The sequence below is a fragment of the Notechis scutatus genome, chromosome 4 (genome assembly GCF_049901735.1).
Source record: "Notechis scutatus isolate UNSWTSFEM ecotype Mainland chromosome 4, rNotScu1.2, whole genome shotgun sequence".
Lineage (NCBI taxonomy): Eukaryota > Metazoa > Chordata > Lepidosauria > Squamata > Elapidae > Notechis > Notechis scutatus.
This window is the reverse complement of record NC_142012.1, coordinates 167,652,150-167,677,521: the sequence shown is the minus strand read 5'-3', so window position 1 is coordinate 167,677,521 and position 25,372 is coordinate 167,652,150. Positions and strand designations below refer to the sequence as shown.

Here is a 25,372-nt window from a genome sequence, read left to right as displayed (position 1 = left end):
GGAGCAAAAGGGGAGGGGGCTTTTGCGGGAAACAACTCGCTCTGTCATGCCCGTCGGAATCTGATTCAGAGGAGGAAGGAGAACAGCTGACAGGGAGTTGGAGTGTGACTCTGTTGGCTGTGGAAGAAACTGGGGAAGGGCAAAGGCCGGCTGGGCAGGGCAGGAGACAGGTAGAGCAAGGGAGAGGGAGTTCGGAGGAAGACCCAGGCCCACCCCCTCTTCATCCTAGGGCACACAGGGAGGAACGGAGAAGGGAGCAACGTGGGTTGCATGGCTTATGGGGGAGGAAAGGGCTCTGATTCCCTTCATTAGCCTCAGCTGGGAACGTAGTGTTTAAAAAGGGAGGTTGCGCACAGCAAAGTTGTGAGCAAATTGTGAATTATCTGGCATCGTCGAGGCTTATCTGGGTTTTGCTGGCCTTTCAAGTCTGCAATTCCTTCTCCTGCCCTGTCCAGTTAATTACTGCAGCGTGGTTTGTGTGGATTTTTATTTACAGTTTGCATGTACTTTGTTTTCGGACTGAATTTCCTCCACTTAAAGACTGTTCTTGGGAGAGTTTTTTCTCCAGCCAAAGGTAACTTGGGACATTGGGGGCAAAGTTGGAGGTATTAAAGGGACTCTTCTTGCTTATTTGACTGTGTTGCCTTTGTGCCACGCCCCACGTCATCACACGCTCGTTCGTTCGTCTGCTCGTTCCAGTTTTATGAAGATTTGTCTGTATTACCCAGCCCTTCCTTGTCAGCACTGAGCGTGGAGCTATTTACTGGGCAGCGTTCCAGGATTGATAAAGGTCTGAGCTCATTAGTCTTCGCAAGACTGTTTGCCAAGCCGTTGGCTGGCCGTGAATGAAATAAATTCACATTCATGTAATAAAAGAGTTTTTTTCCAGGACTCATAATTGACTTTTTGGGGAGGCCTAGGACAGAACACTAACTTTGGTCACTAAATGAATGGCTATAAGTTGAGGATTAGATAGGCCCCACGGAAACAGGGCCCCCGATGGCAAGGGGGTGGGTCTCTTGATTCCAGGGTCCCAACAGTCCTCCCCCTCATTTCAGCCCCTTTGTTCTGGAGATCCATTCTCCCCTTCACCCATCATGAACACCTGGGAAACCGCAGTTCCTCCTGAACCCAAATTTGGATGTCTTTGCACGCTCAATCCACGTGCAATTTAAAATAAAAACACAACAGGTTGGGTGAGCGGACTGTCATTACGCCAGCAGGAAATCCAGAGGGGGCACCACGATATGAAAAGCATGCTGGTGGAATAACATCTCCATTTTAAAACACAAAGCTTTTCTCTTTTCTAAAAAAAAAAAAAAATCCCATTTCTTAAAAGCTGTAAGTTTTAATGCATCCCCTTTTAAAAAATATTTTATTGGTATTGCAAAATATAAAATACAAAGGAAAATTTAAAAAGTAGTGGAAAGGTTAGAGGGGGAGGGGAAAAAATATAGTGTAAAGAGGGGAAAAAAGGAGTGAAAAAGGCACCAATTTCCAATTCTCTTTAGTACAGTAGAAGATGACATTTACAACCACAAAATAAATACATTTTTTTTAAATCTGGTTTTTTTTTCTTCCCTTTAAGGTTAAAGAATCTAAAAGGAGCGGCAAATTTTGTCAATATAAACTATGACACTTTGCAAAGATGGATACATGCAAAGAGAAATACATATTATTTCCACAGCCAGGAAGAACAAGCAGAGATGGTTTAATTGATTGCTTTATTATAATATCTAGTTAAGTTTTTATTTGGACATCGCTTCTGGATTTTTTGCTTGTGATAGGGGGAAAATGAAATTTTAGTTTTGCCAGTTAGATAGATTTGTTGTTAGAGAAATGGCTAGGATGTACTGTACTAAGGTGTATAGGTAAAAAATAGATGCTCTAATATTGTTATCTTCTACTAGGCCAAAAAGAGTAGGAATCCCATGTCTTTTCTTCCTTTTTCCCCTTCTACCTTTTTCTCTTCCCTTCCCTTTTTTTTTCTCCTTCCCTTAGTTTCCCATGAGTTTTATTTTCCTTTGCATTTTATATTTTGATAAGCTGATAACATTTGCAAACTGGAAAAACATCTCCAACTTTAAGAGCCAACTTTAGGAGGAACGAGAGATGCCATGGGATCCTGTCTTACCCCACTTCGCAAGGGGGCAGCTTTATTTCACGGGGGCCCAGTGGGGCTGATGATTTGGGGGGGGGGAGAAATGGAGTTTCAAAGATTTGTATATTTCTGCTGGGTGGGGATAGGTGGGTGGGAGGCGTCAGCTTACGACTAGCCATGTGACAACCTCAACCCAGAAATGTAAAATAAAATGCATACAATGAAAATAAGAGACACAATAAAATAATAAAATAAAAACTGAATCAAATTATTTATCTACCTACCTACCTACCTACCTACCTACCTACCTACCTACCTATCAATGCAAAATACTCCTCACGCATTTTGGCCCAGGAATCTATATATATAAAAGCGAAATGCCACTCACACATCATCACAAAATCTCAAGAACTGTAAAGCCTACAAACTTGAAATTTGGCACGTATGTTCCTCTTGGCTTCTAGGTGCTTACTAAGAAAGGATTCTTTGAAATGACCATCGGAGCATAAGTATTTTGTATATTATTATTATTATTATTATTATTATTATTATTATTATTATTATTATTATTATTATTATTATTATTATTATTATTATTACGCTCTGATGCTAAGGAGTTCTACTCCCCCTCCCCACCTGGAAAGAAATCTCTTCTAAAGGCAAAACACAAGCAGAGGAGGTTCAGTTTTAGTTTCAGTTTCAGAGCACCAAGCACCTTTAGTACAGAACAGTTGAGCTAAGCCACGCCCAGGCTCCTTGCTGTTTCCTTGCTCACACAGCAAATACTGTTTCAGTTTCCAAACAGCCCTCCACTCTCTCACACACTGACGGGATGCTAGCCAGATGAATACCGATGGATGCTGGTAGGCCGAGGCACAATATATATTCGTGCATACACACACCCACGCACACACACACATATAAAATACAAAATAAAATGAATAAAATAAGATAAAAAAAATAAACAACAGGATAAAACAAAAGACAGGACAAAAGGGGAAAAAATGAAATAAAGAAAAAACAACAACAAAGAAAACAGAAAAGAAAACAAAAGGAAAAGAAAAAAAATGAAGAACACAATAAAAGATGCAAAATAAAATGCCAAACAAAAACAAAAGAAAATAATTTAAAAAAAAAAAAAAGATAAAAAACAATTCAGGTGACGAAACAAAATACGTAAAAAAACAACAACGAGAGGAATAAAATAAAATAACACTAAATAAAATAACAACAAAATAAATAAATAAAAAGATGAAACAAAAGAAAAGAAAAGAAAAGAAGTTGGCCAGGTTTTTTTCTCTCTTTTTCTTAATACCTCCCCTTGCAGAATCACTACCCAGAAATTTCAACTCTCCCCCTGTAACCCCAGAGCCCCCAAAATGGGAGCCCCTCCCGAACGAAATTAAAAGCACCCAGGCTTTTGCAAGAAAATTTGGCTGGGTTTTGTTGTCTTCCCGGTGTGAAAGTTGGGAAACGTCCTGGAGCAAAACGCCACCCCCCCCCCAATCTGCTTCTCTGGGTTTTCCCTACAACACCCCAAAGAGAAGCCGTAGGTGGGACCCCATCCTTGCATTACGACCACAACTGAGCCCAACATATCTGTTGCTAAGTGAGTTGGGTCCTATTTTACAACTTTTCTTGCCACAGTTGCTAAGCGAGTTGCTGCCACTGTAACATGGTCGTTAAGTGAATCCGGCTTCCCCGCTGACATTGGCTGATCAAAAGGTCGCCAAAGGAGGTCATGTGATTACCCCCAGAGATACGGCGACCGTCGTAAATGCAAGCCTGTTGCCGACTTCCAAATTTTGATCACGTGACCATGGGGCTGGATGCAATGACCGTTTAGCCGTGAAAAATATTACAAGTCGCTTTTTGAGTGTCGTCGTAACTTTGAACAGTCACTAAATGAAATGTTGCAAGTCAAGGGCTAGCTGTATTGATCGTGCCTGTCATCCTAAGGGGGGCCCTCGCCCCAAACTCTGCATGTCCTCTGAACAAAATGGGGGAGTTTGGAAATCTCCTAAGATCCCTTTCTCTGCAAACTTTTTTTTTTAAAATAACCTTTATTGAAAATTTAAAGCATTCAAATACAAAATACAATACAAATATTTAAAATGAAAGTGTTGTGTATATTACAATCCATTTTGACAGTGCTTACATTTCAATTGTTATTCCAGTGCGTATTTTATACTATTTGTTCTTATGTATATACCGCTATCTTACTAAATTATACATTCCTTATTTATTTAGTTGCTTATTTCTATTATTTATCCAATGGTACCAATTTTCCCAAACTGTATAAAAAGACGGAGTCTTCCTTCTCTTTTAATTCTAACGAAAGTTTATCAATTTCCACGCAGTCGAAAATCTTTTAGATAATTAAACTATCTGTCGGCATAGAATCTCCTTTCCAACATTGTGCGAGCGCTAATCTCGCTGTTATTATTATATGCAGGATTTAATATTTTATCTCTTTCATATAATTCCCTTGGATGATTCCCAGAAGAAATATTTCTGCTTTAAATTTTATTTGGACTCTCATAATTTCCTTTAACCATTTTCGCATTTTGGTCCAATATTTCCGAACTTTTGGACAAAGCCACCATACGTGAAAGAAGGTACCCTCTAATTGCTTACACTTACTTTTAAGAGCTTGATTTTTGCACAACCTTCCAGAGCATGGGAATTTAATCTAACCATCTGAAGGAGCAACTGGACCCCTTTTCAAACTGGATTTAAGAGTTCCCTCGGAGTGAGGAGTGGTGTGCCAGGGAAGGAAGGGGGAAGAAAAGACAAATATTACATTTTTTTCCCCAAGCCATCCTTGCAATTTAAAGGCAGGAGATAAATCTTGCAAAAACTTAATTGACAAAGCCCGATATAGTGTGTGTGTGTGTGTGTGTGTGTGTATGTACAAGGTCACAAACAAAGCAACAAATTGCAATAGCTGGCAGGTTAACATCAACTCTTAGAGATAAGCATTCCAGGCTGGGTCGGGCAAGGGAGAAAGCAATAACAAGGGATAAGCCTCCTTTGACCAACATGACTGAAGCAAAAACAACAGAGCTACTTACAGGTGGGAGGCGGTTGGAAGGGCCTATTCCGCGGTGCAAAGGCATAGATCTCTGTAACGGTAGCTTAATACTCTGACGATGTCAGCAGAGGCTGACGAAAGCTCAGTAAGTATAATAAATATAATTTTAGTTCCGGAGATCGCAAGCTCTGCAAATAAAGCTGAAATATTCCCCATTTTTGAAAGGAGGAAGGAAAAAAAACCTTCTGAATTAGTTTTGCTCCTCCTAAAACTGTTATCCCCTTCAAAATTACAGACGGTCCTCGATTTAACGACCAGAATTGGAACCAGAATTTCCTTTGCTAAGCAAGGCGGTTGTTAACATGAGTTCTTCCTTGTTTTACGACCTTTTGTGATGTTAAGCGAATCACTGCCGTTCGTTAAGTGAATCTGGCTTCCCCATTGACTTTGCTTGTCGCAAAAGGGGATCACGTGGCCCCTGGAACACTGCAACCATCGTAACTACGAGTCAGTGGCCAAGCACCTGAATTCTGATCACGCAACCATGGGGAATTGTGCAACAATCGTAAGCGTGAGGAGTGGTTGTAAATCCCTTTTGTCGGTGATGTTGTAAGTCTAATTGGTCACTAAATGAATGCTTGTAAGGCAAGGACTATAAGGAGGGCCAAAAATGATTGCAGTTGCCAGAAAAAGGATGAGCCTGAGTGAAAATGTAATTTATTAGTTGTGTTTTGGTCTAGGATAGTTTTAGTTACCACATATTATGTTTTTTTATATTTATTTCATCTTTTCTCCCTTGCAATACACTTTATTTTTTTAAAAAATTCATTTTTTTAACTTTGGGTATCTTATATGTATTTTAGCTTTTAAAATTATTTCTTTCACTTATTTAATTTATATCCCTTCTATCTCGCCTAAAGGCGACTCTGGGAAACTTTCCACCCAGATAAAAACAAGATAAAACACAGAATGTTAAAACAACAGATATGAACCTTACAACCATTTGCAGGTAATTTTAACTTAAACGTTCACTTATGTGCGCATTTTTAACCGCAACCATCGTAAGAATGAGTCCGTCGCTAAAGCGTCCGAATTTGGATCAGGTGGGATGCTGCAAATTGGTTGTAAGTGTGAAAAATGTGGCACGTCTCTTTGTAGTGTTGTTGTAACTTTGATCAGTGGCTGAGCGAACTGTTGTTAAGTGGAAGTCACCTTGTATGCAAAATGTTGGTTTGGGGTGGCGAACCCTGTAAAAATACCCAATTTTTACGCTCTGCAGGTTGCAGCTGCAATTTTTCCTTTCGCAAGACCGGCGTGTAGCCAAAGATTGCAGACTTAGGTGCAAATATTTTGATTTATTTTTTTTTTTCTTTTCCTCCAAGGGCAGGGAGGGAACCGTAATGAAAATAAAGGGGAGGTTCATTTCCCACTTTCCCGCAACTGGTTTTTCCCAGAGCGGCAATTGCCAAATTGCGTTCCCAGAAACAACGGGGGTGAGTAGGTGGGCAGCTGGCAGACTCTTTCTCTGCCAGGGCAGGAAGTGGGGGGGGGAGGGATATCACCCCAATGGCTTCTGAAGGGCCCTGCGCGGGGAAAGTCCTGCGTGGGAACTGGACAGGTCCGCAGGTCTCACACGGGGATGACGCCATCGTCTGCTCCTCCTCCTCCTCCTCTCGTGCAAGAGACCTCACACCCGGGTTGGTCCATTCACACACACCCTTGGTCTACGTATGGAGGGGAATGGAGGGAGCCTTCGCTGATGCAATTCACGCCTGTTCTTTCTTTCTTTCTTTCTTTCTTTCTTTCTTTCTTTCTTTCTTTCTTTCTTTCTTTCTTTCTTTCTTTCTTTCTTTCTTTTTCTCTTTTCTTTCTTCCTTCCCTGCTTCCTCTCTCACTGTTTCTTTCTCTCTCTCACTCTGCTTTCTCCTTTTTTCTTTCTTTCTTTCTCTTTTCTTTCTTCCTTCCTGCTTCCTATCTCACTGTTTCTTCTTCCTTTCTCTCTCTCACTCTGTTTCTCTGACTCTTTTTCTTTCTTCCTTCCTTCCTTCCTTGCTTCCTCCCTCATTGTTTCGTTTTCCTTTCTCTCTCACTCTGCTTCTTTCTCCTTTTTTCTTTCTTTCTTTTTCTCTTTTCTTTCTTCCTTCCCTGCTTCCTCCCTCACTGTTTCTTCTTCCTTTCTTTCTCTCTCACTCTGCTTCTCTGACTCTTTTCTTTCTTCCTTCCTTCCTTCCTTCCTTCCTCCCTCATTGTTTCGTTTTCCTTTCTCTCTCTCACTCTGCTTCTTTCTCTTTTTTTCTTTCTTTCTCTTTTCTTCCTTCCTTCCTTGCTTCCTCTCACTCAGTGTTTCTTCTTTCTTTCTCTCTCTCACTCTGCTTCTTTCTCCTTTTTTCTTTCTTTCTTTTTCTCTTTTTTTTCTTCCTTCCCTGCTTCCTCCCTCACTGTTTCTTCTTCCTTTCTTTCTCTCTCACTCTGCTTCTCTGACTCTTTTTCTTCCTTCCTTCCTTCCTTCCTTCCTTCCTTCCTTCCTTCCTTGCTTGCTTGCTTCCTCCCTCATTGTTTCGTTTTCCTTTCTCTCTCTCACTCTACTTCTTTCTCTTTTTTTCTTTCTTTCTCTTTTCTTCCTTCCTTCCTTGCTTCCTCTCACTCAGTGTTTCTTCTTTCTTTCTCTCTCTCTCTCTCTGCTTCTGTCTCTTTTTTCTTTCTTTTTTATTTATTTCTTTCTTTATTCTTCCTTTTTTCTTCCTTCCTTGCTTCTTCCCTCAGTTTCTTCTTTCTTTTTTTCTCTCTCTCACTCCGCTTCTCTCTCTCTTTTTCTTTCTTTTCCATTTCTTTCTTTCCTTTTCTCTCTCTTCCTCCCTCCCTCCCTCTGTTTCTTTTTTCTTTCTTCCTTCTCTGCTTCTGTCGTTCTTCCTTCCTTCCTTTCTTTCTCTCTTCCTCCCTCACTGTTTCTTCTTTCTTTTCTTTCTTTGTTTCTCTCTTTTTCTTTCCTTTCTCTCCTTCCTTCTTTCCTTCCATCCATCATCTCATCATCTCCTTTTTCCTTCCCTCCTTTCCTTTTGGCCTTGTGTTCTTTCCACGCATCCCTTGGCACCCAGCAACTTTCCCAGCCATTTTCTGACCAGCAAAACTCAGTGGCTAAACCAGATTCACGTTAACAACCATGTTATTAACTTAACAACGATTAAGATTCACTTAACAACAGTGGCAAGTAAGGTCGTAAAATCGGGCAAAAATTCATTGAACATCGGTCTCGCTTAGCAACAGAAACTTCGGGCTCAATTGTGGTCATAAGATTGAGGCCTACCGGTGTTCCCTGGAAAAGCCTCCAGTGATAAGAGTACCCATAACTCCAGGCTGCATCAAGCTACGTCACTGTTCTCACCGTCGGAAAAATACTTCTTAATTCTAAAGTTGGTTCTCAACATGGCTGGCTAACCCACCCAGAGAAAGGAACGAGTTCAAGAGAAAAAGCCTGATGAAAATAAAAATCTCTTCTAGCAATTCAAGTCACTTTTGGAAGAGTTGGTGGAAATTGTGAGAAGATCATCAACCCTCCAGGACTCCTTGGGTGGAGCCGCGTGCAATTAAAACTGTTAGTAGGTCACGGTAACCTAAGAGATACTTCCAGTTGGGTTGGTTCCTCCTAACCTGTCATTAGGGAGAAAGGAGGATGACGACTGTTGGCTGAAGAGCCCTGAAGTCACATCAAATGAAAAGAAAAAGTGGTTGACTTAAGCAACCCAGCGATGAGATCTTAATATCTTCTGACTTTGGGCCAAGTTACGACAACTGTGAAAGTCAAGAGTGACAACACCAAGGCGGGTTGCAAGAAAGCAAGGAGGGAGCCAACAAGTTCTCAAGATCTTCACTCCCTTGCAGTGAAAGTTGGGTGTTCCACCACCTGGACAACTCACGATGGTCAATCAAAGTTCATGAGATGAAGGGTGCAGGCCAACACATATGGATGGGGCTGAAAGCCTTCATACGCGATAACAGTCCTGGAGCAACGTGGCTTCCAGATTTAGACAAAACAACTTCCCTTCCATTCTAGGACGTTCTAGCAACTACCAGATTCTGCTTGGAGGCCGCCAATTCATGTTGTGGAGTCCCTCAGCTCCTCAACTCAGGAGAAATAATTTCAGCCAGGGCTTCTCCAAACTCAGCAACTTTTAAGAGTTGTGGATGTCAACTTCCAGAATTCCCCAACCCAGCCATGCTGGGGAATTGTGGGAGTTGAAGGCCACAAGTCTTAAAGTTGACACTTAAAGAGACCACTAAACCAACCATACATCATGTTTCCCATCCTGGTTGAGCTGACAGGAAGAAGAACACCAGTCTGGATTAGAAACTGGTATATTTTTTAAGGGAAGTCCTCAGAAAAGCTTCTCTCTTGCTCTCTCATCTATCTTTAGATATAGAGCAGGGGTCTCCAACCTGGGCAACTTTAAGACCTGTGGACTTCAACTCCCAGCATTGAAGAGAATTAAATTCAAACGGAGAGTTTGCAGAGGAAGGGATCTCAAGAGATGAAGCAGAGCCGGCTGGGGAATTCTGGGAGTTGAAGTCCACAAGTACTAAAGTGGCCAAAGATGGAGACCTGATATAGAGACACGTTTCTGAAGACCCTCCTAAAATACATTTTTGAAGACCCAGTTTCTTCCAGAAGTTATAGATGTCCAACACTGGAAGTTTTTAAGGAGAGATTGGACAACCATTTGGGTTCCTGCCTAAGCAGGGGGTTGGACTAGAAGATCTCCAAGGTCCCTTCCAACTCTGTTTATTCTATTCTATTCTAAATGCAAGGCAAGGAACTCAACCATGGCCAAAGTTCCCCAAATCAGGACAAAAATCAAGGGTGACTCCACCCCACGTCTTTGCATGCGTTCTCCTACACAATCTCCGTTTTTGTGATTATTTGGAAAAAAAACAACACAATTCCATGACACTTTGGAGAGAAGATCTGGGTTGTCCCATGAGCTTCTCTTCCTCTCCTTACAGCAGGGGGTCCCCAAACTTGGCTCCTTTAAGCCTGGAGGACTTCAACTCCCACAATCCCCCAGCCGGCTATGTTCTTAATCTCTTGTAATCCCTTCCTCTGCAATTTCTCCTGTTTTCTTCAATGCTGGGAATTTGAAGTCCAGGAGACTTAAAAGTTGCCACGGTCGGAGGGCCTCTGCCTTACGGTAACAAAAACAGCCCCAGAACCCACCCATTAACCTCCAAGACTTACGGGCAGCTCGCTTAGCGACCATTCAGTTTATAATCACACTGGGGAAAAAATGGTCTTTATGACCAGTTGTCACGCACTTGTGACCGTTGCAGCCTCTCCGGGGTTACATGATCCAATTTCAGACTTTGGGCAACCGACTCGTATTGATGACGGGCGTGGCGTCCTGGGGGTGTGTGTGTCATGGGATTCCCCCTTTTTGCAGCCTTCCGACAAAGCAAAATATTTACTTAGTGACCACGTGACTCCCTGAACACGGTGTCAAGCAAGGTCATAAAATGGGGCTTAACGAGCGTCTTACTCCGCCATCCAAAGGGTGGGTGTGGTCGTTATGTTGAGGGACGGCCTGCTAATACGACCGTAGCATTTCAGAGGTGCCCACAGGCCCTGCAATTTCCAAAAAGAAGACCTCCTAGGCGAAATAAGAAAATGAGCCCTTCTTTGGCTTAATTGCAGCCTAGGATTCGAGGAATACGGTCGGGTGGCGTGTTGACGCATCGCTTAGTAAGCTCTGCCCTACATTCCCCAATACTCTCCCACGGACACGTCACCCCAGCAAGCCATGAGAAAAGAGGAGCAGGAACGATAAATCACGTGTCTCTCTCTCTTTTTCTTTTTTAACCAGTTGAAAAGAGGAGGAGGAAGAGGAGGAGGAGGAGGAGGAGGAGGAGGAGGAGGAGGAGGAGGAGGAGGAGGAGACTGAGGAGGAGGTGCTCCTGAGGAGCTGGTTTTCTTGCAAACCTTCACCAGGGGTCCCCAACCACGTCGACGAGGAGGAACAAGGAGGAGGAGGAGAAGGAGAAGAAGAAGAGGAGGAGGAGGAGGAGGAGGAGGAGCACTATTCCTTGGTGCTCCCTGAGTTTGCTGGTTTTCTTGCAAACCTTTCACGACCCAACTAGGGAACATCATCAGGGTTAGAAGGGAGGAAGAGGAGGAAACATTGTGAAAGTGGTATATAAGTGTAAGTACTATTGCTCGGAGGAGGAGAAGGACGGAGCTTGGTGGTTTTCTTGCAGGCGCTTCCTTACCCAACGAGAGAACCTCTTCAATGAACAAGCAGCGAACACAACCAGACAAGCAGTCAAGCAGAAAACAATACTCTAATTTAGAAAACTACTACCACGATCCAACTAGCATCAGCAGGACTAGAAGGAGGAAGGGGGGGAGGAAGAGGAAGACTGTGGGAACCTTGGTGCTCTCCAAGTTTCATGACCCAACTAGGTAACTATTCAATGGGTAAGCAGGGGAATAACACCAGACAAAAGAGTCAAACAGAAAACAACACTCTGATCTAAAAAACTACCAAGGATAAAAGTACATCGCTGCAACTCTGAGGTCAGCGTTCCAGGAAACCTCCACTCCACCCAATAACTCTGGGACAGGCCTTCTCTCCAAAGTTTTGTTTTATTTTAAGAGTAACCCGGCCCATTTGGGGAATCCCGAATCTGAAAGTTCCAGGTTTCCTTGCAAGAAGTAAAAAAAAAAGTATACTAATCCACCCCCTGCACCCATCATGGCATCACAGGCCCCAATCCCCATCCGTTCCCAGCTTGAGACGTCCTGTCACCCAGGTGCAGAAATGACATGACCTTGGACTTAGAAAAAGGATGCTATTATGTCGAACCACAGACGCTTCAAGGAATTCCCCCCTCCCACTTTCCCAGGCTCAAACGGTGGCAGCGTGGGAGCATCTGGGTCTCAATATGGCCGTGATGGCGAACCTATGACAGGGCGGGCCGGAAGTGGCACGCAGAGCCATTTTTGCCGGCACGCGAGAGGTCGCCTGAATATAGCCTCACTGCGCGCATGCAACCCCTGCCAGCCAGCTGATTGCTGGGTATCTCCCACGCGTGGGTGGGGGGGAGATGCGCATGCACAGAGGTTTGCGGAGGGCATTGCATTATGGGTGCACACACTTTTGGCAAGGAAAAGGTTAGCCATCCCTGCAGGATGGCTTCCAAAACTGACACCGGGCAGGGCGAGCAACCTTACGCCATAGGGACCCCTCCCGTGACAAATCCAGCCGCCCTCGCCTCCTTCCTCCTTGTGACCTCCCCCCGGCCCCTCCCCCAGCCCTTCTCTTCCCCCCCACCGCCCAAAACCCGACTCACCGTCCACGTGGCCGACTTTGCAGTGCTGGACTGTTGAAACGAGACGTCGAAGCTGTGAGGCCCCGGATAATCTGTGTTGGAGGGGATAGCCGGAGACGGGGAGAGGGCGTCGAAGGTGGAGCTGGGCTGGGCGTAGGGGGATGGGGCCGTGACGCTGTTCTGGGCATGCTCCGTGTTGTAGGGGCTCGTGGAGGAGGAGCCGTTCTGGATCTGCTGGTCCATGCTGTTCAGAAGCCCCAGGTTGGTGTACTGCGGCTGGAAGGAGAGAGGGAGAGAGGAGAGGTGAGAAGGGTGGCCGGGTGGAGCATTGGGGCGCATCACTTACTAGCACTTGGCATTTTCTGCTTAAGCCAAGGGACAACCTGGGACATTCGCTTCTGAGGAAGAAGGCAACGACGCAAGGGAACCGGACTGCAGGCTCCTTGGGGCTCTCTTGAGATGGGCGGTTTCCTCGCAGACGTTTCATGACCCAGCTAGGGAACACCATCAGTGCTAGAGGTTGGGGGGGGTGCAGAGAGGAGGAGGAGGAGGAGGGGGGAGGAGGAGGAAGAGGAGGAGGAAGAGGACTATGACTGTGGGCTCTTGGCGCTCTCTGAGCTGGGTGGTTTCCTTGCAGACGTTTCATGACCCAGCTAGGGAACACCATCAGTGCTAAAGGGGAGGGGTTTGTGGAGAGGAGGAGGAGGAGGGAGGGAGGGAGGGAGGAGGGAGGAGGAAGAAGGAAGGAAGAAGGAAGGAAGGAAGATGATTTCTGAGCTGGGTGGTTTCCTTGCAGACGTTTCATGACCCAGCTAGGGAACACCATCAGTGCTAGAAGGGAGAGGGGTTTGTGGAGAGGAGGGAGGGAGGGGGAGGGGAGGGAGGGGAAGGAAGAAGGAAGGAAGGAAGGAAGGAAGGAAGATGCTTTCTGAGCTGGGTGGTTTCCTTGCAGACGTTTCATGACCCAACTAGGGAACACCATCAGTGCTAGAGGTTGGGGGGGGTGCAGAGAGGAGGGGGGGGAGGAGGAGGAGGAGAGGAGGAGGAAGATGACTATGACTGTGGGCTCTTGGCACTCTCTGAGCTGGGTGGTTTCCTTGCAGACGTTTCATGACCCAACTAGGGAACACCATCAGTGCTAGAAGGGAGAGGGTTTGTGGAAGGAGGGAGGGGGGGAGGGAGGGAGGGAGGGAGGGACTTTCTGAGCTTGGTGGTTTTCTTGCAGACGTTTCATGACCCTACTAGGGAACACCATCAGGATAAGGGGGTTGAGAGGAGGACTCCAGCTTGGTGATTTTCTTGCATACATTTCATGACCCAACTTTTGGGGAGGAGGGAGGAGGACTGGGGAGAGCTCCTTAGTGTTCTCTGAGCTTGATTTTCTTGCAGACACCTCATGACCCAACTAGGAAACATCATCAGTGCTAGAAGGGAGAGGGGTTCATGGAGAGGAGGAGGAGGAAAATGGGGAGACGGCAAGAGGAGGAGGATTGTGGGGGCCTCGGTCCTCTGAGTTTGGCTGTTTTCTTGCAAACTTTTCATGATCCAACTAGGTAATATCATCAGTGCTAGAAGAGACTAGGGCTTGGGGGAGGAGGAGGAGGAGGAGGAGGAGGAGGAGGAGGAGGAGGAGGAGGAGGAGGAGGAGGAGGAGGAGGAGGAGGAGGAGGAGGATGATGATGATTGTGGGTCCTTAGTGTTTTTGGCCTGATGTTCATAATATCCAATAGGGAGGCTTAAGGAAAGTATGTTAATGTTCTTCAAAATTTTAATGCAGGGGTGTCCAATCTTGGTAACGTTAAGCCTGGAGGACTTCAACTCCCAGAATTCCCCAGCCAAGCTGGCTGGGAATTCTGGGAGTTGAAGTCCTCCAGGCTTAACGTTACCAAGGTTGGACACCCCTGTTTTAATGGACGCCTCCTTTATTATCTAAAAGACGTGTTGGTAGCAGACACTATTTGTAGCTCAGGGCGTAACTGTGGGATCCTTGGTGCTTTCTCAGCCTGGTGGTTTTCTTGCAGACATCTCACGACCCAACTATGGAACCTCATCAGTGAATAAGCGGGGATTAACCCCAGACAAACAATCGAACACAAAACAATACCCTAATCCAGGAAATGCCAAAGGGGAAAACTACCCCACCGCCCCCAACAACAACAGTGGCAGAGCAAGCAACTGTAATATACACAGATAGCAAACCCTATCTTCCCTTGGACGGATGACGTTCCCTAGCTGGGTCGTGAAACGTCTCAGACAGGGCAACCAAGCTCAGAGAGCTCCAAGGAGACACACACATCCCAATCAAGAAAGGGCCCTCCTCTTCCAATTTCCTATAGGAACCATAACAGATGACAGATGAGCAGAGTTGGAAGGGACCTTGTAGGTCATCTAGTCCAACCCCCCGCCCAAGCGGGAAACCCTACACAATTTCAGACAGAGGGCAGTCCAGTCTCTTCTTGAAAGTCTCAAGTGATGACGCTCCCACAACTTCCGAGGGCAACTTCTGTTCCATTGAATATAGAATACTAGAGTTGGAAGGGACCTCGGAGGTCATCTAGTCCAGGGGTCACTAACCTTTTGGACCTCAGGGACCACCAAACTTATCCTTTTAAATCCCGCGGACCAGAGACCCTGGGAAAATCCCCCAAAAAGTCTGCAGGAAGATTCCCCATCCCATTTTCCTACCGATCGATCGTTCTTTATTTGGGATCGCAGGATCCCGTCTCCAGCTCCGTTCTCAGGGAGAGAGAGAAAGAGAGAGAGAGGGAGAGACTTTTGGCTGCATGCAAGGAAAGCAGCAGGAGCCGCAGAAGTCTTTCTTTCTCTCCCCCAAATTCCGCCAGAAATGAGTCTTTGCCGGCGCAGCCTCTTGGAGCAGGAGGCCTTGCAGGGTCCCAAAGACTCATTTCTGGCGGAGTTTGGGGGAGAGAAAGAAAGACTTCTGCTGCTTTCCTTGCGTGCAGCCAAAAGCAGAAGAAGAAAGAAGCGGAAAGAAGCAGCCAGGTGGCCAGGCCAGGTGTGTGGGGCACGTGGGGCAAATTCCCCCCCCTTCTGCCCTTTCCCCCCTCCCCTCACTACCTCGTGTTGTTCACAATGCAAGCGACGCAAACCTTGTGTTCCCGCGGGTCCTGTGGACGGCGCAACCTTGTATTCCCGCATAGCCTGGATTAATTGCTTTGGGGGGACATTTCTCTGTGGACCATCAAAAAATTTTCATGGCTCACCAGTGGTCCCCGGCCCAGTGGTTGGCAACCACTGATCCAGTCCAACCCTCCCACCCAAGCGGGAGACCCTACACCATTTCTGACCGATGGCAGCCCAGTCTCTTTTGAAAAGTCTCAAGCGATGGCGCTCCCACAACTTCCGAAGGCAGCTTCTGTTCCAGGGGTTGAATACATTTCCCAGAACACGGTGGAGCAATTGCCCAAATGGGCCATTCAGCTGGTCAAGTCTTGCAATGCCACTCCAGGCTTCCAAGGGTCATCTTGCCAACTTTTGAGGTCCACCACAGCAGAGACCCCTGGATGCAAAGCCACCCTGACGGCCCTCAACTTTTCCCCATAATAAGCGGCCCCCTTTCCCACTTGTCAACATGGGTGGGTTGCAAGGGGCCTGAACTAAACCATTTCTCTGTTTAGGCTTAAATCTCTCGGGGTTGGTGGGTGCTCCATCGCGGGAGGTTTCCAAGAGGAGCCTGGACAACCATGTGTCCAGAATGGTACAAGGAAGAAGGGTCTCCAAACTCGGTATCTTTAAGACTCCTGGGACTTCCAACTCCCAGAATGCCCCAGCCAGCCATGCTGGCTTAGGAATTCTGGGAGTTGAAGTCCAGGACTTGCCAAGTTTGGAGACTCCTGGTGTAAGGTCTCCTGGCTTTAGCAGGGGGGTCAGACTAGAAGACCTCCACGGTCCCTTCAAGTTCTACGATTCTATGTTTGTCACTACATTACAAGAGAGAACTTAAGAAACTCCAAGGTCATCAGCTATAGACCTACATCATTTTTTTTTCCTTTCCTTTCCCTTCCTCCCTCTTTCTGTTCTCTATTCCTTCCCTTCATCTTCCTTCCTTCCTCTTTCTTCCTTCCTTTCCTCTCCTTTTCCTTTCTTCCTCCCTCTTTCCGTTCTCATTCCTTCCTTTCATCTTCCTTCCTTCCTCTTTCTTCCTTCCTTTCCTCTCCTTTTCCTTTCTTCCTCCCTCTTTCGTTCTCATTCCTTCCTTTCATCTTCCTTCTTTCTCTTGTCTTACTTTCTTCCTTCACTTCCTCTCTTCGTGCTTCCTTGCCTCCTTCTCCTCTTTCCTTCCTTCCTTCCCTCCCTCCATTCCTTCTTCTTCCTTCCTTCCTTCCTTTCTTCTCCTTTTCCTTCCTCCCTCTTTCCGTTCTCATTCCTTCCTTTCTTCATCTTCCTTCTTTCTCATCTTCCTTCCTTTCTTCGCTCCCTCCCTTCGTGCCTCCCTCCCTCCTTCTCCTCTCCTTCCTTTCTTCCATTTCTTTCCTTTCCTTTTTCCTTCCTCCCTCCCTTCTTTCTTTCTTTCCTTCCTTCCCCCTTTCCATTCTCATTCCTTCCTTTCTTCATCTTCCTTCCTTCTTTCATCTTCCTTTCTTCGCTCCCTCCCTCCTTCTCCTCTCCTTCCCTCCATTCCTTCCTTTCTTCCATTTCTTTCCTTTCCTTTTACTTTCTCCTTCTGTCCTCATTCCTTCCTTTCTTCATCTTCCTTTCTTTCTTTGCTCCCTCCCTGCCTCCCTCCCCCTTCTCTCCCCTTCCTTCCTTCCCTCCCTCCATTCCTTCTTCTTCCTTCCTTCCTTCCTTTCCTCTCCTTTTCCTTCCTCCCTCTTTCTGTTCTCATTCCTTCCTTTCTTCATCTTCCTTCTTTCTCGTCTTCCTTTCTCCTTCCCTTCGTGCCTCCCTCCTCCTTCTCCTCTCCTTCCTTCCTCCCATTCCTTCCTTTCTTCCATTTCTTTCCTTTCCTTTTCTTCCTTCCTCCCTCCCTTCTTTCTTTCCTTCCTTCCCTCTTTCCATTCTCATTCCTTCCTTCCTTCATCTTCCTTCCTTCTTTCATTCCTTTCTTTGCTCCCTCCTCCTCCTTCTCCTCTCTTCCTCCACTCCTTCCTTTCTTCCATTTCTTCCTTTCCTTTTACTTTCTCCCTTCCTCACTCTTTCTGTTCTCCTTCCTTCCTTTCTTCATCTTCCTTCTTCCTCGTCCTTCCTTTCTTCCTTCCTCCCTCCTTTGTGCTTTCCCTTTCTCCTTCCTTCCTTCCTCCAATTCCTTCCTCTTTCTTCCATTTCTTTCCTTTCCTTTTCCTTTTCCTTTCTTCCTTCCTCTTCCCTCCATTCTCTTCCCTTCCTTCCCTCTTTCCATTCTCATTCCTTCCTTTCATCTTCCTTCCTTCTTTCATCTTCCTTTCTTCGCTCCTCCCTCCCTCCTTCTCCTCTCCTTCCCTCCATTCCTTCCTTTCTTCCATTTCTTTCCTTTCCTTTCTCCTTCTGTCCCTCATTCCTTCCTTTCTTCATCTTCCTTTCTTTCTTTGCTCCTCCCCACTTCTCCCCCTTCCTTCCTTCCTTCCTTCCTTCCCTCCCTCCCAAGCATCCGAAGACCCTCTTCAAACGGAGGCTGCCCCTCCTGACAAATTCCAGAGTTTGCATTCAATGTCATTTCGCTCGGGAGGGGGGGGGGGGCTGAAGGCAGCAGGATCCCCGCTTGCTCCCTTCCCTAAGCAGAACGCCAACTCCTCTGCCAGATTCCTCTTTATTTCCAAGCAGGCGAAGCGAAAAAGAAAAAACACCTCGCCGGCGACATCCGAAGGCAGGTACACACACGTCGCCAGAGATCCCGCAAAAGGCACAACAGAAGCACAACAACAGGCTGGCCACGTTCCCTGCAGAGCTCAAAGGGGGGGAAGATTAGCAATAAACAAGTTTTCGGAGCTTCGGTATGCAACTTCACAACGCGGGAGACGGAGCTGAATGGCAGTGTTGTCGCGTGGCCTGAAAAACTTTCCTTTCGTGGTCCATTTTTTTTTGGGGGGGGGTCTCCACGTTTTGTCCCAGCCCATCCCCGACAGACAAAAGGCGTCTTTTTACACGACGCTTGCAAAACGTTTGAAACCTTGATCCAAATGGAGTTGGCCTCCCAATTTAAGATTTTCTTTTCCTTTCCTCTCGATTTGTCCAGGCGTTTCTGGCCTGACGTTCATAATATCCGACGTGGGAGGCTTAAGGAGAAGAATCTGAACGTTCCTCCAACATTTTAATTGATGCCTCCTCCTTTAATCTAATGGACACGTTTCATAGCAGACAGGATGTGTCGCTCGGGGTGTAACTGTGGGCTCTCCGTGGTGCTCTATGAGCCTGGTGGTTTCCTTGCAACCGTTGCATGACCTAACTAGGGAACATCATCAGTGCTGGAAGGGTGAGGGGTTTGCAGGGAGGATGAGGAGGAGGAGGAGGAGGGGAGGGAGAAGGAGAACGGGAAGGAGGAGAAGGAGAAGGGGAAGAAGAAGAAGGAGGAGAAGGAGAAGGAGAAGAAGAAGAAGGAAAGGAGAAGGAGGAGGAGGAGGAAGAGGAGGAGGAAGGAGGAGGAGGAGGAGGAGAAGAAGAAGAAGAAGAAGAGGAGGAGGAGGAGGAGGAGAAGAGGAGGAGGAGGAGAAGGAGAGGAGCAGGAGGGAGGAGGAGGAGGCGAAGGAGAAGGAGAAGAAGAGAGGAGAAGAAGAAGAGGAGGAGGAGGAGGAGGAGGAGGGAGAAGGAGAACGGGAAGGAGAAGGAGAAGGAGAAGGAGAAGAAGAAGAGGAGGAGGAGGAGGAGGAAGGAGGAGGAGGAGGAGGAGAAGGAGAAGGAGGAGAGGAGAAGGAGAAGGAGAAGAAGAAGAAGAGGAGGAGGAGGAGGAGGAGGAGGAGGAGAGAGAGGAGGAGGAGGAGGAGGAGGAGGAGGAGGAGGAGGAGAAGAGGAGGAGAGGAGGAGAGAGGAGGAGGAGGGAGGAGGAGGGAGGAGGAGGAGGAGGAGGAGGAGGAGGAGGAGGAGGAGAAGGAAGAAGAAGAGGAGGAGGAGAAGGAGAGAGGAGGAGGAGGGAGGAGGAGGAGGAGGAGGGAGGAGGAGGAGGAGGCGAAGGAGAAGGAGAAGGAAAAGAAGAAGAAGAAGAGGAGGAGGAGGAGGAGGAGGAGGAGGAGGGAGAAGGAGAACGGGAAGGAGAAGGAGAAGGAGAAGAAGAAGAGGAGGGAGGGGAGGAAGAAGGAAGAAGAAGGGGAAGGGGAGGGGGAGAGGGAGGGAGAAGGAGAAGGAGAAGGAGAAGGAGAAGAGAAGGAGAAGGAGAAGAAAGAAGAAGAAGAAGAAGAAGAAGAAGAAGAAGAAGAAGAAGAAGAAGAAGAAGAAGAAGAAGAAGAAGAAGAAGAAGAGAAGGAGAAGAAGAGGAGAGGAGGAGGAGGAGAGGGGTCCCTGGTGCTCTGAGCTTGAGATATTTTTTTCCTTGCAGACCTTTCATGACCCAACTAGCTAACCTCATCAGTGACTCTTGGCAAGCTTGTTGTGTGCATCCAACACACAACCCCCTCGAGAACCATCACAACCGCTAAGCCAACCCAAAAGGGCAGTTGGGTCCACCTCTCCGTCTCTGCAGCTCCGGGAAGGGACTCCGTTCCGGATGTCCCACCACAACTCCGTCTCCGCCACTCCTGCGTCTCAGCCTTGAGCCCCTTGAACCTTCTCCCCCCCCCCAACTTATGCCTCCCGACTTCCTCCAGCGCCCGGGCTGCTCCAGAGGGGGCTTCTCAAGGAAGGCCAGAGGAAAACAAACCCCCGCCGAGGACACGCTACTGCTTGGCATTCCATGCGCGCCTTCGGCCACCTGTCTCGTTGGCGGTACCACCTCCTCCTCCTCCTCCTCCTCCTCCTCCTGGCTGCTCTTTAAATAGCCATTAATCCTCCCTTGACACGAGCAGCTCGGCGGCTCCTTCCTCGGCCGGCCCTCTTGATCTTCTAACCCTTCTCTCCGTGTTCGCCTGGGCGCCAGCCCCCACCCTCCTCTTTCCCGGACAGGTGCAAGCCCCAAATCCAGGTGATCGGAGGTGCGTTAAGACCCCCACCCACCCCGTGCAGGGGAAGAGGGGGAGGCTGAGAGCCTGCGGCCAGGAATGCGTGAGGAGAGGTGGCTGGTGACCAAGAGGTCAGCCTGTCTGTCTGAAGCCTCTCCTCACCACAGCCCGGGGAGGAAGGGTCCACCGGCAGATGACTTTCTTGGGAGGCGGGCCCGCCTGCCGACAAGGGGACGGTTAGATGGGGAGGGGGCATGGGGGCCACAGCTCAGCTTCCCCGGGGGCGGAAAGCTGCTTTGGAATTTGGCCAGGCGGTCATGCACACACGCCCCCCTCCCTCACACACCCCCAACCCAAACAGAGCTGGCTGCTTTGGCTTCTAACAACCAAGGGGGGGCTGAGACCGCTCAACACGTGCCCCAAAAAACTCCGTGAAGGGGGGGTGTCGAGGAGGGGGGGGGCAAAATAAGGCTGGTTCCCCACTCTGAAGATACACATCTCCCTCCATCGCCTCTAGCCCACCCTGGGGCATTAAACGTCAGGAATAACACAAGAACGCAGCCACAAGGAGATGCACAGCAATCGATCGGAATGGAGCTGGAAGTTTAGTTTAGTTTAGTTTAGTTTAGTTTAGTTTAGTTTAGTTTAGTTTAGTTTAGTTTAGTTTAGTATCATTGCACACTTTCAAGAAGTGATATAATAACAATATAATGTAATGTAATGTAATGTAACGTAATGTAATGTAATGTAATGTAATGTAATGTAATACAATACAATACAATACAATACAATACTATACAATACAATATAATAATATAATACACTATAATACAATAATAATATAATATTATATTATAATATAATATAATATAATATAATATAATATAATAATATAATATAATATAATATAATATAATATAATATAATATAATATAATATAATATAATATAATATAATATAATATAATATAATATAATATAATAAATATAATATAATATAATATAATATAATATAATATAATATAATATAATAAATATAATATAATATAATATAATATAATACAATACAATACAATATAATATAATATAATATAATATAATATAATATAATATAATATAAAGTATTGTATAGCACAGCATAGCATAGTATAATATAATACAATACAATATAATACAATAGTATAACATAACATAACATAACATAATATGTATAGTTGACTTATGTAATATGAATATATGTTTGGAAGGGGGAGACTGTTGATATTATGACACTGCACAAAAGAAATGTACCAACCGACACGCTGTATTTTGGAAGATGGTTTTATGTTGATGTTTTATGTTTGTGTTTATTAGTGTTTGTCTTTAAAAAATAAAAAACTTTTACAAAAACAAAAACAAAAGAAATGGTGTAGGGTCTCCCGCTTGGGCCCCCTGGGGGGTTGGACTAGATGACCTACAAGGTCTCTTCCAACTCTGGTCATCTGTTATATCTGTTCCCTCGTACAACGAAACTAAATACCATCCTCACTGCACCCATCCACGAAAATAAACACACACACACACACCCTTTACGCCCTATACGTTGAACTGAAAACCCCTGATATTGCATCAATATCACACTCCAAGGGACCTTGGAGGTCTTCTAGTCCAGCCCTCTGCTCAGGCAGGAAACCCTATACCAAAAATGGTTACCCAATCTCTTCTTAAAAGCCTCCAGTGGTGGAGCATCCACAACTTCTGGTGGCAAGCAGTTCCACTGGTTAATTGTCCTCACTGTTAGAAAGTTTCTCCTTAATTCTAGGTTGATTCTCTCCTGGATTAGTTTCCATCCATTTGTTTCCTTCCTTCCTCCCTCCCTCCCTCCCTTGTAGAACTTCAAGGGACCTCAGAGGTCTTCTAGTCCAACCCCCTGCTCAAGCAGGAGACCCTGTACCATCTCAAACAAATGGCTGTCCAGTCTCTTCTTAAAAACCTCCAGTGTTGGAGCTCCCACAACTTCTGGTGGCAAGTAGTTACACTGGTTGATTGTTCTCACCGTTAGAAAGTTTCTCCTTCATTCCGGAAATGATGAAACGGGCCTATTATTCGTCCTGCAAAGCCTGCAGAGGCTTTTTCTCAAGCCTCTGGGAGGCCGGAAAAGGCCTCAAACCAGCCGAAAAATCAATTGTGAGGTACACACATGCACAGTGAGGTTAAGTTTGCCTGCGGCTCTCATGCCGGCACAAATGGCGTGCCCTAGGTTCGCCATCACAGACCATGGGGGTTGCTGCAAAGGGTCATAAGCGTGAAAAATGTTCCTAAGTCACTTTTTTCAGTGGCACTGGAACTGTCAACTCATAAAACATTCCTACGCCTGAGCGAATGAAAGCACATTCCAACTCTTCTCTTTAAAAGATGGTGACTAAAATACCAGAGCTTTTTCCCGGGAATATATTTAATTGGAAGAATGTGATTTATGACACACACCTCGGGGGGGAGGGAGGGAAACAGGGTCACAGGGGACTGTGAATGATGTAGGCCAGAGTTGGCTTCGTACAGGGCAGTGCCAGCATATCGCTTTCTAATAAATCCTTTGAAGTTTTTTGAAGTTTGGCTCGAGAATCATGATTTCATTAGAGCCATTGCTGGAATCCTGACAGTAACTTTCAACAGTCACTAAGCGAACTGTTATAAGTTGAGGACTCCCTGTATAATAATAATAATAATAATAATAATAATAATAATAATAATAATAATAATAATAACAACAACAACAACAACAACAACAACAACAACAACAACACATATAATGGCATGACAAAATAGCAACCATGGTGTGTTGGAAGGTTGGCAAGAAATACCATTTGCCTGCAAGCAGGAACTGGTGGGACCATAAAATACAGGCAGTCCTCGACTTACAACGATTCATTTAGTAGCCGTTCGAAGTGAAAAAGGCACTGAAAAAAAAAAGAAGACTTAGGACTGTTTTTCAGACTTACGACCGTCGCAGCCTCCCAGTGGGGGGGGTGGGGGGTTTCAGGTAAATCCCCTTTTGCGATCCACCTGACCAGCAAAGTCAACGGAGAAGCCAGATCTCACTTAACGACCGTGTGACTAAATTGAAGCCACCACAGTGGTTCGCTTAACAATGGTGGCAACGATAGGACGGTTGTAAAATGGGGGGTAAAACTCGCCTAAATCCGTTCCTCGCTTAGCATTGTAAATCCCAGGTTCAACTGCAGTCGTTAAGTGGAGGACTACCTGGAGAGGAAGTCGTAGAAAGGGAAGAAGATAAATTGCCTGGAGATGTTAGAATTCAAGTGAGCATCGGCCACACAACATCCCTCACACGATAAGAAAAAAAATGAGAAAATCTGGATAGTGAATGTTGCAGTATCTGAAGAGAGCGGAAGAGAAAGAACGGGAGAAGATCACAAAATACAAAGAGAATAGAAATAGAACGACTGTGGCAAACGAAAGCAGAAGTAGCTCCAATCGGGATAGGCGCCTTGGGTACAATCCCAAAACATCTGGAGCGCCACTTGAACCCCAGCGGCATTGACAAAATCCCCGTCAGTCAATTGCAGAAGGCAGCTTCACTCGGAACAAGCTTAAATCCTGCAACGAGACCTTTAACACCATCCAACACCCACACCTGCCTCTCCCGGGTCCTTGGCTAGGACTCGATAAGTGTACGAAAAGGCCAAAACCAGACCGAACATCTGGCTGACTGTGCAAGAAGCATGATAACCATCGGCATTGACAAAATCCCCGTCAGTCAATTGCAAAAGGCGGCTTGGCTTGCAACAGCTTACATCCTGCAACGAGACCTTTAATATTATTGAACAAGAACATCTGCCTCTTTTAGGAAGGACTCAAGAGGTGGACACGAATGCCAAATTTCAGTCTGAACATCTGGCTGACTGTGCAAGAAGCATGATAACCATCGGCATTGACAAAATCCCCGTCAGTCAATTGCAAAAGGCGGCTTGGCTTGCAACAGCTTACATCCTGCAATGAGACCTTTAATATTATTGAACAAGAACATCTGCCTCTTTTAGGAAGGACTCAAGAGGTGGACACGACTGCCAAATTTCAGTCTGAACATCTGGCTGACTGTACCCTAATCCTTGACCTGCAACTGGAAGGAAGGAAAGAGAGAGAGGGAGAAGGAGGGAGGGAGGGAGAAGGAGAGAGAGAGAGGGAAGGAAGGAAGGAAGGAAGGAAGGAAGGAAGGAAGGAAGGAAGGAAGGAAGGAAGGAAGGAAGGAAGGAAGGAAGGAAGGAAGGAAGGAAGGAAGGAAGGAAGGAAGGAAGGAAGGAAGGAAGGAAGGAGAAGACAAGAGAAGAGAACAGAATAGAATTATGAATAATGGAATGGAATAGAATAGAATGAGAGAATAGAATAGAATAGAATAGAATAGAATAGAATAGAATAGAAAAATAGAATAAAGAATAAAGAATAAAGAATAGAAAATAAAATAGAAAAGAATAGAATAGAATAGAATAGAATAGAATAGAATAGAATAGAATAGAATAGAGAATAGAATAGAATAGAATAGAGAATAGAATAGAATAGAATAGAAAATAGAATAAAGAATAGAAAATAAAATAGAATAGAATAGAATAGAAAATAGAGAATAGAATAGAGAATAGAATAGAATAGAATAGAATAGAATAGAATAGAATAGAATAGAATAGAATAGAATTCTTTATTGGCCAAGTGTGATTGGACACATTAAGGAACTTGTCTTGGTGCATATGCTCCAAGGAAGGAAGGAAGGAAGGAGGGAAGGAAGGGGGGGAGGGAGAGAGAGAGAGAGAGAGAGAGAGAGAGAGAGAGAGAGAAAGAAAGAAAGAAAGAAAGAAAGAAAGAAAGAAAGAAAGAAAGAAAGAAAGAAAGAAAGAAGAAAGAAAGA

At 45.8% G+C, this 25,372-nt stretch overlaps 1 protein-coding gene across 4 annotated transcripts in view; it reads right to left on the bottom strand.

Moving 5' to 3' along the window:
- Positions 1-25,372, bottom strand: part of TP63 (tumor protein p63) — a 166,046-nt gene that overhangs the window by 81,051 nt on the left and 59,623 nt on the right. For all 4 annotated transcript variants that reach the window (XM_087965615.1, XM_087965613.1, XM_087965617.1 and 1 more), the window contains one exon: positions 12,474-12,728. In XM_087965615.1, the coding sequence (XP_087821741.1) occupies positions 12,474-12,728 (255 nt within the window). The remainder of the gene's footprint in view (positions 1-12,473; positions 12,729-25,372) is intronic.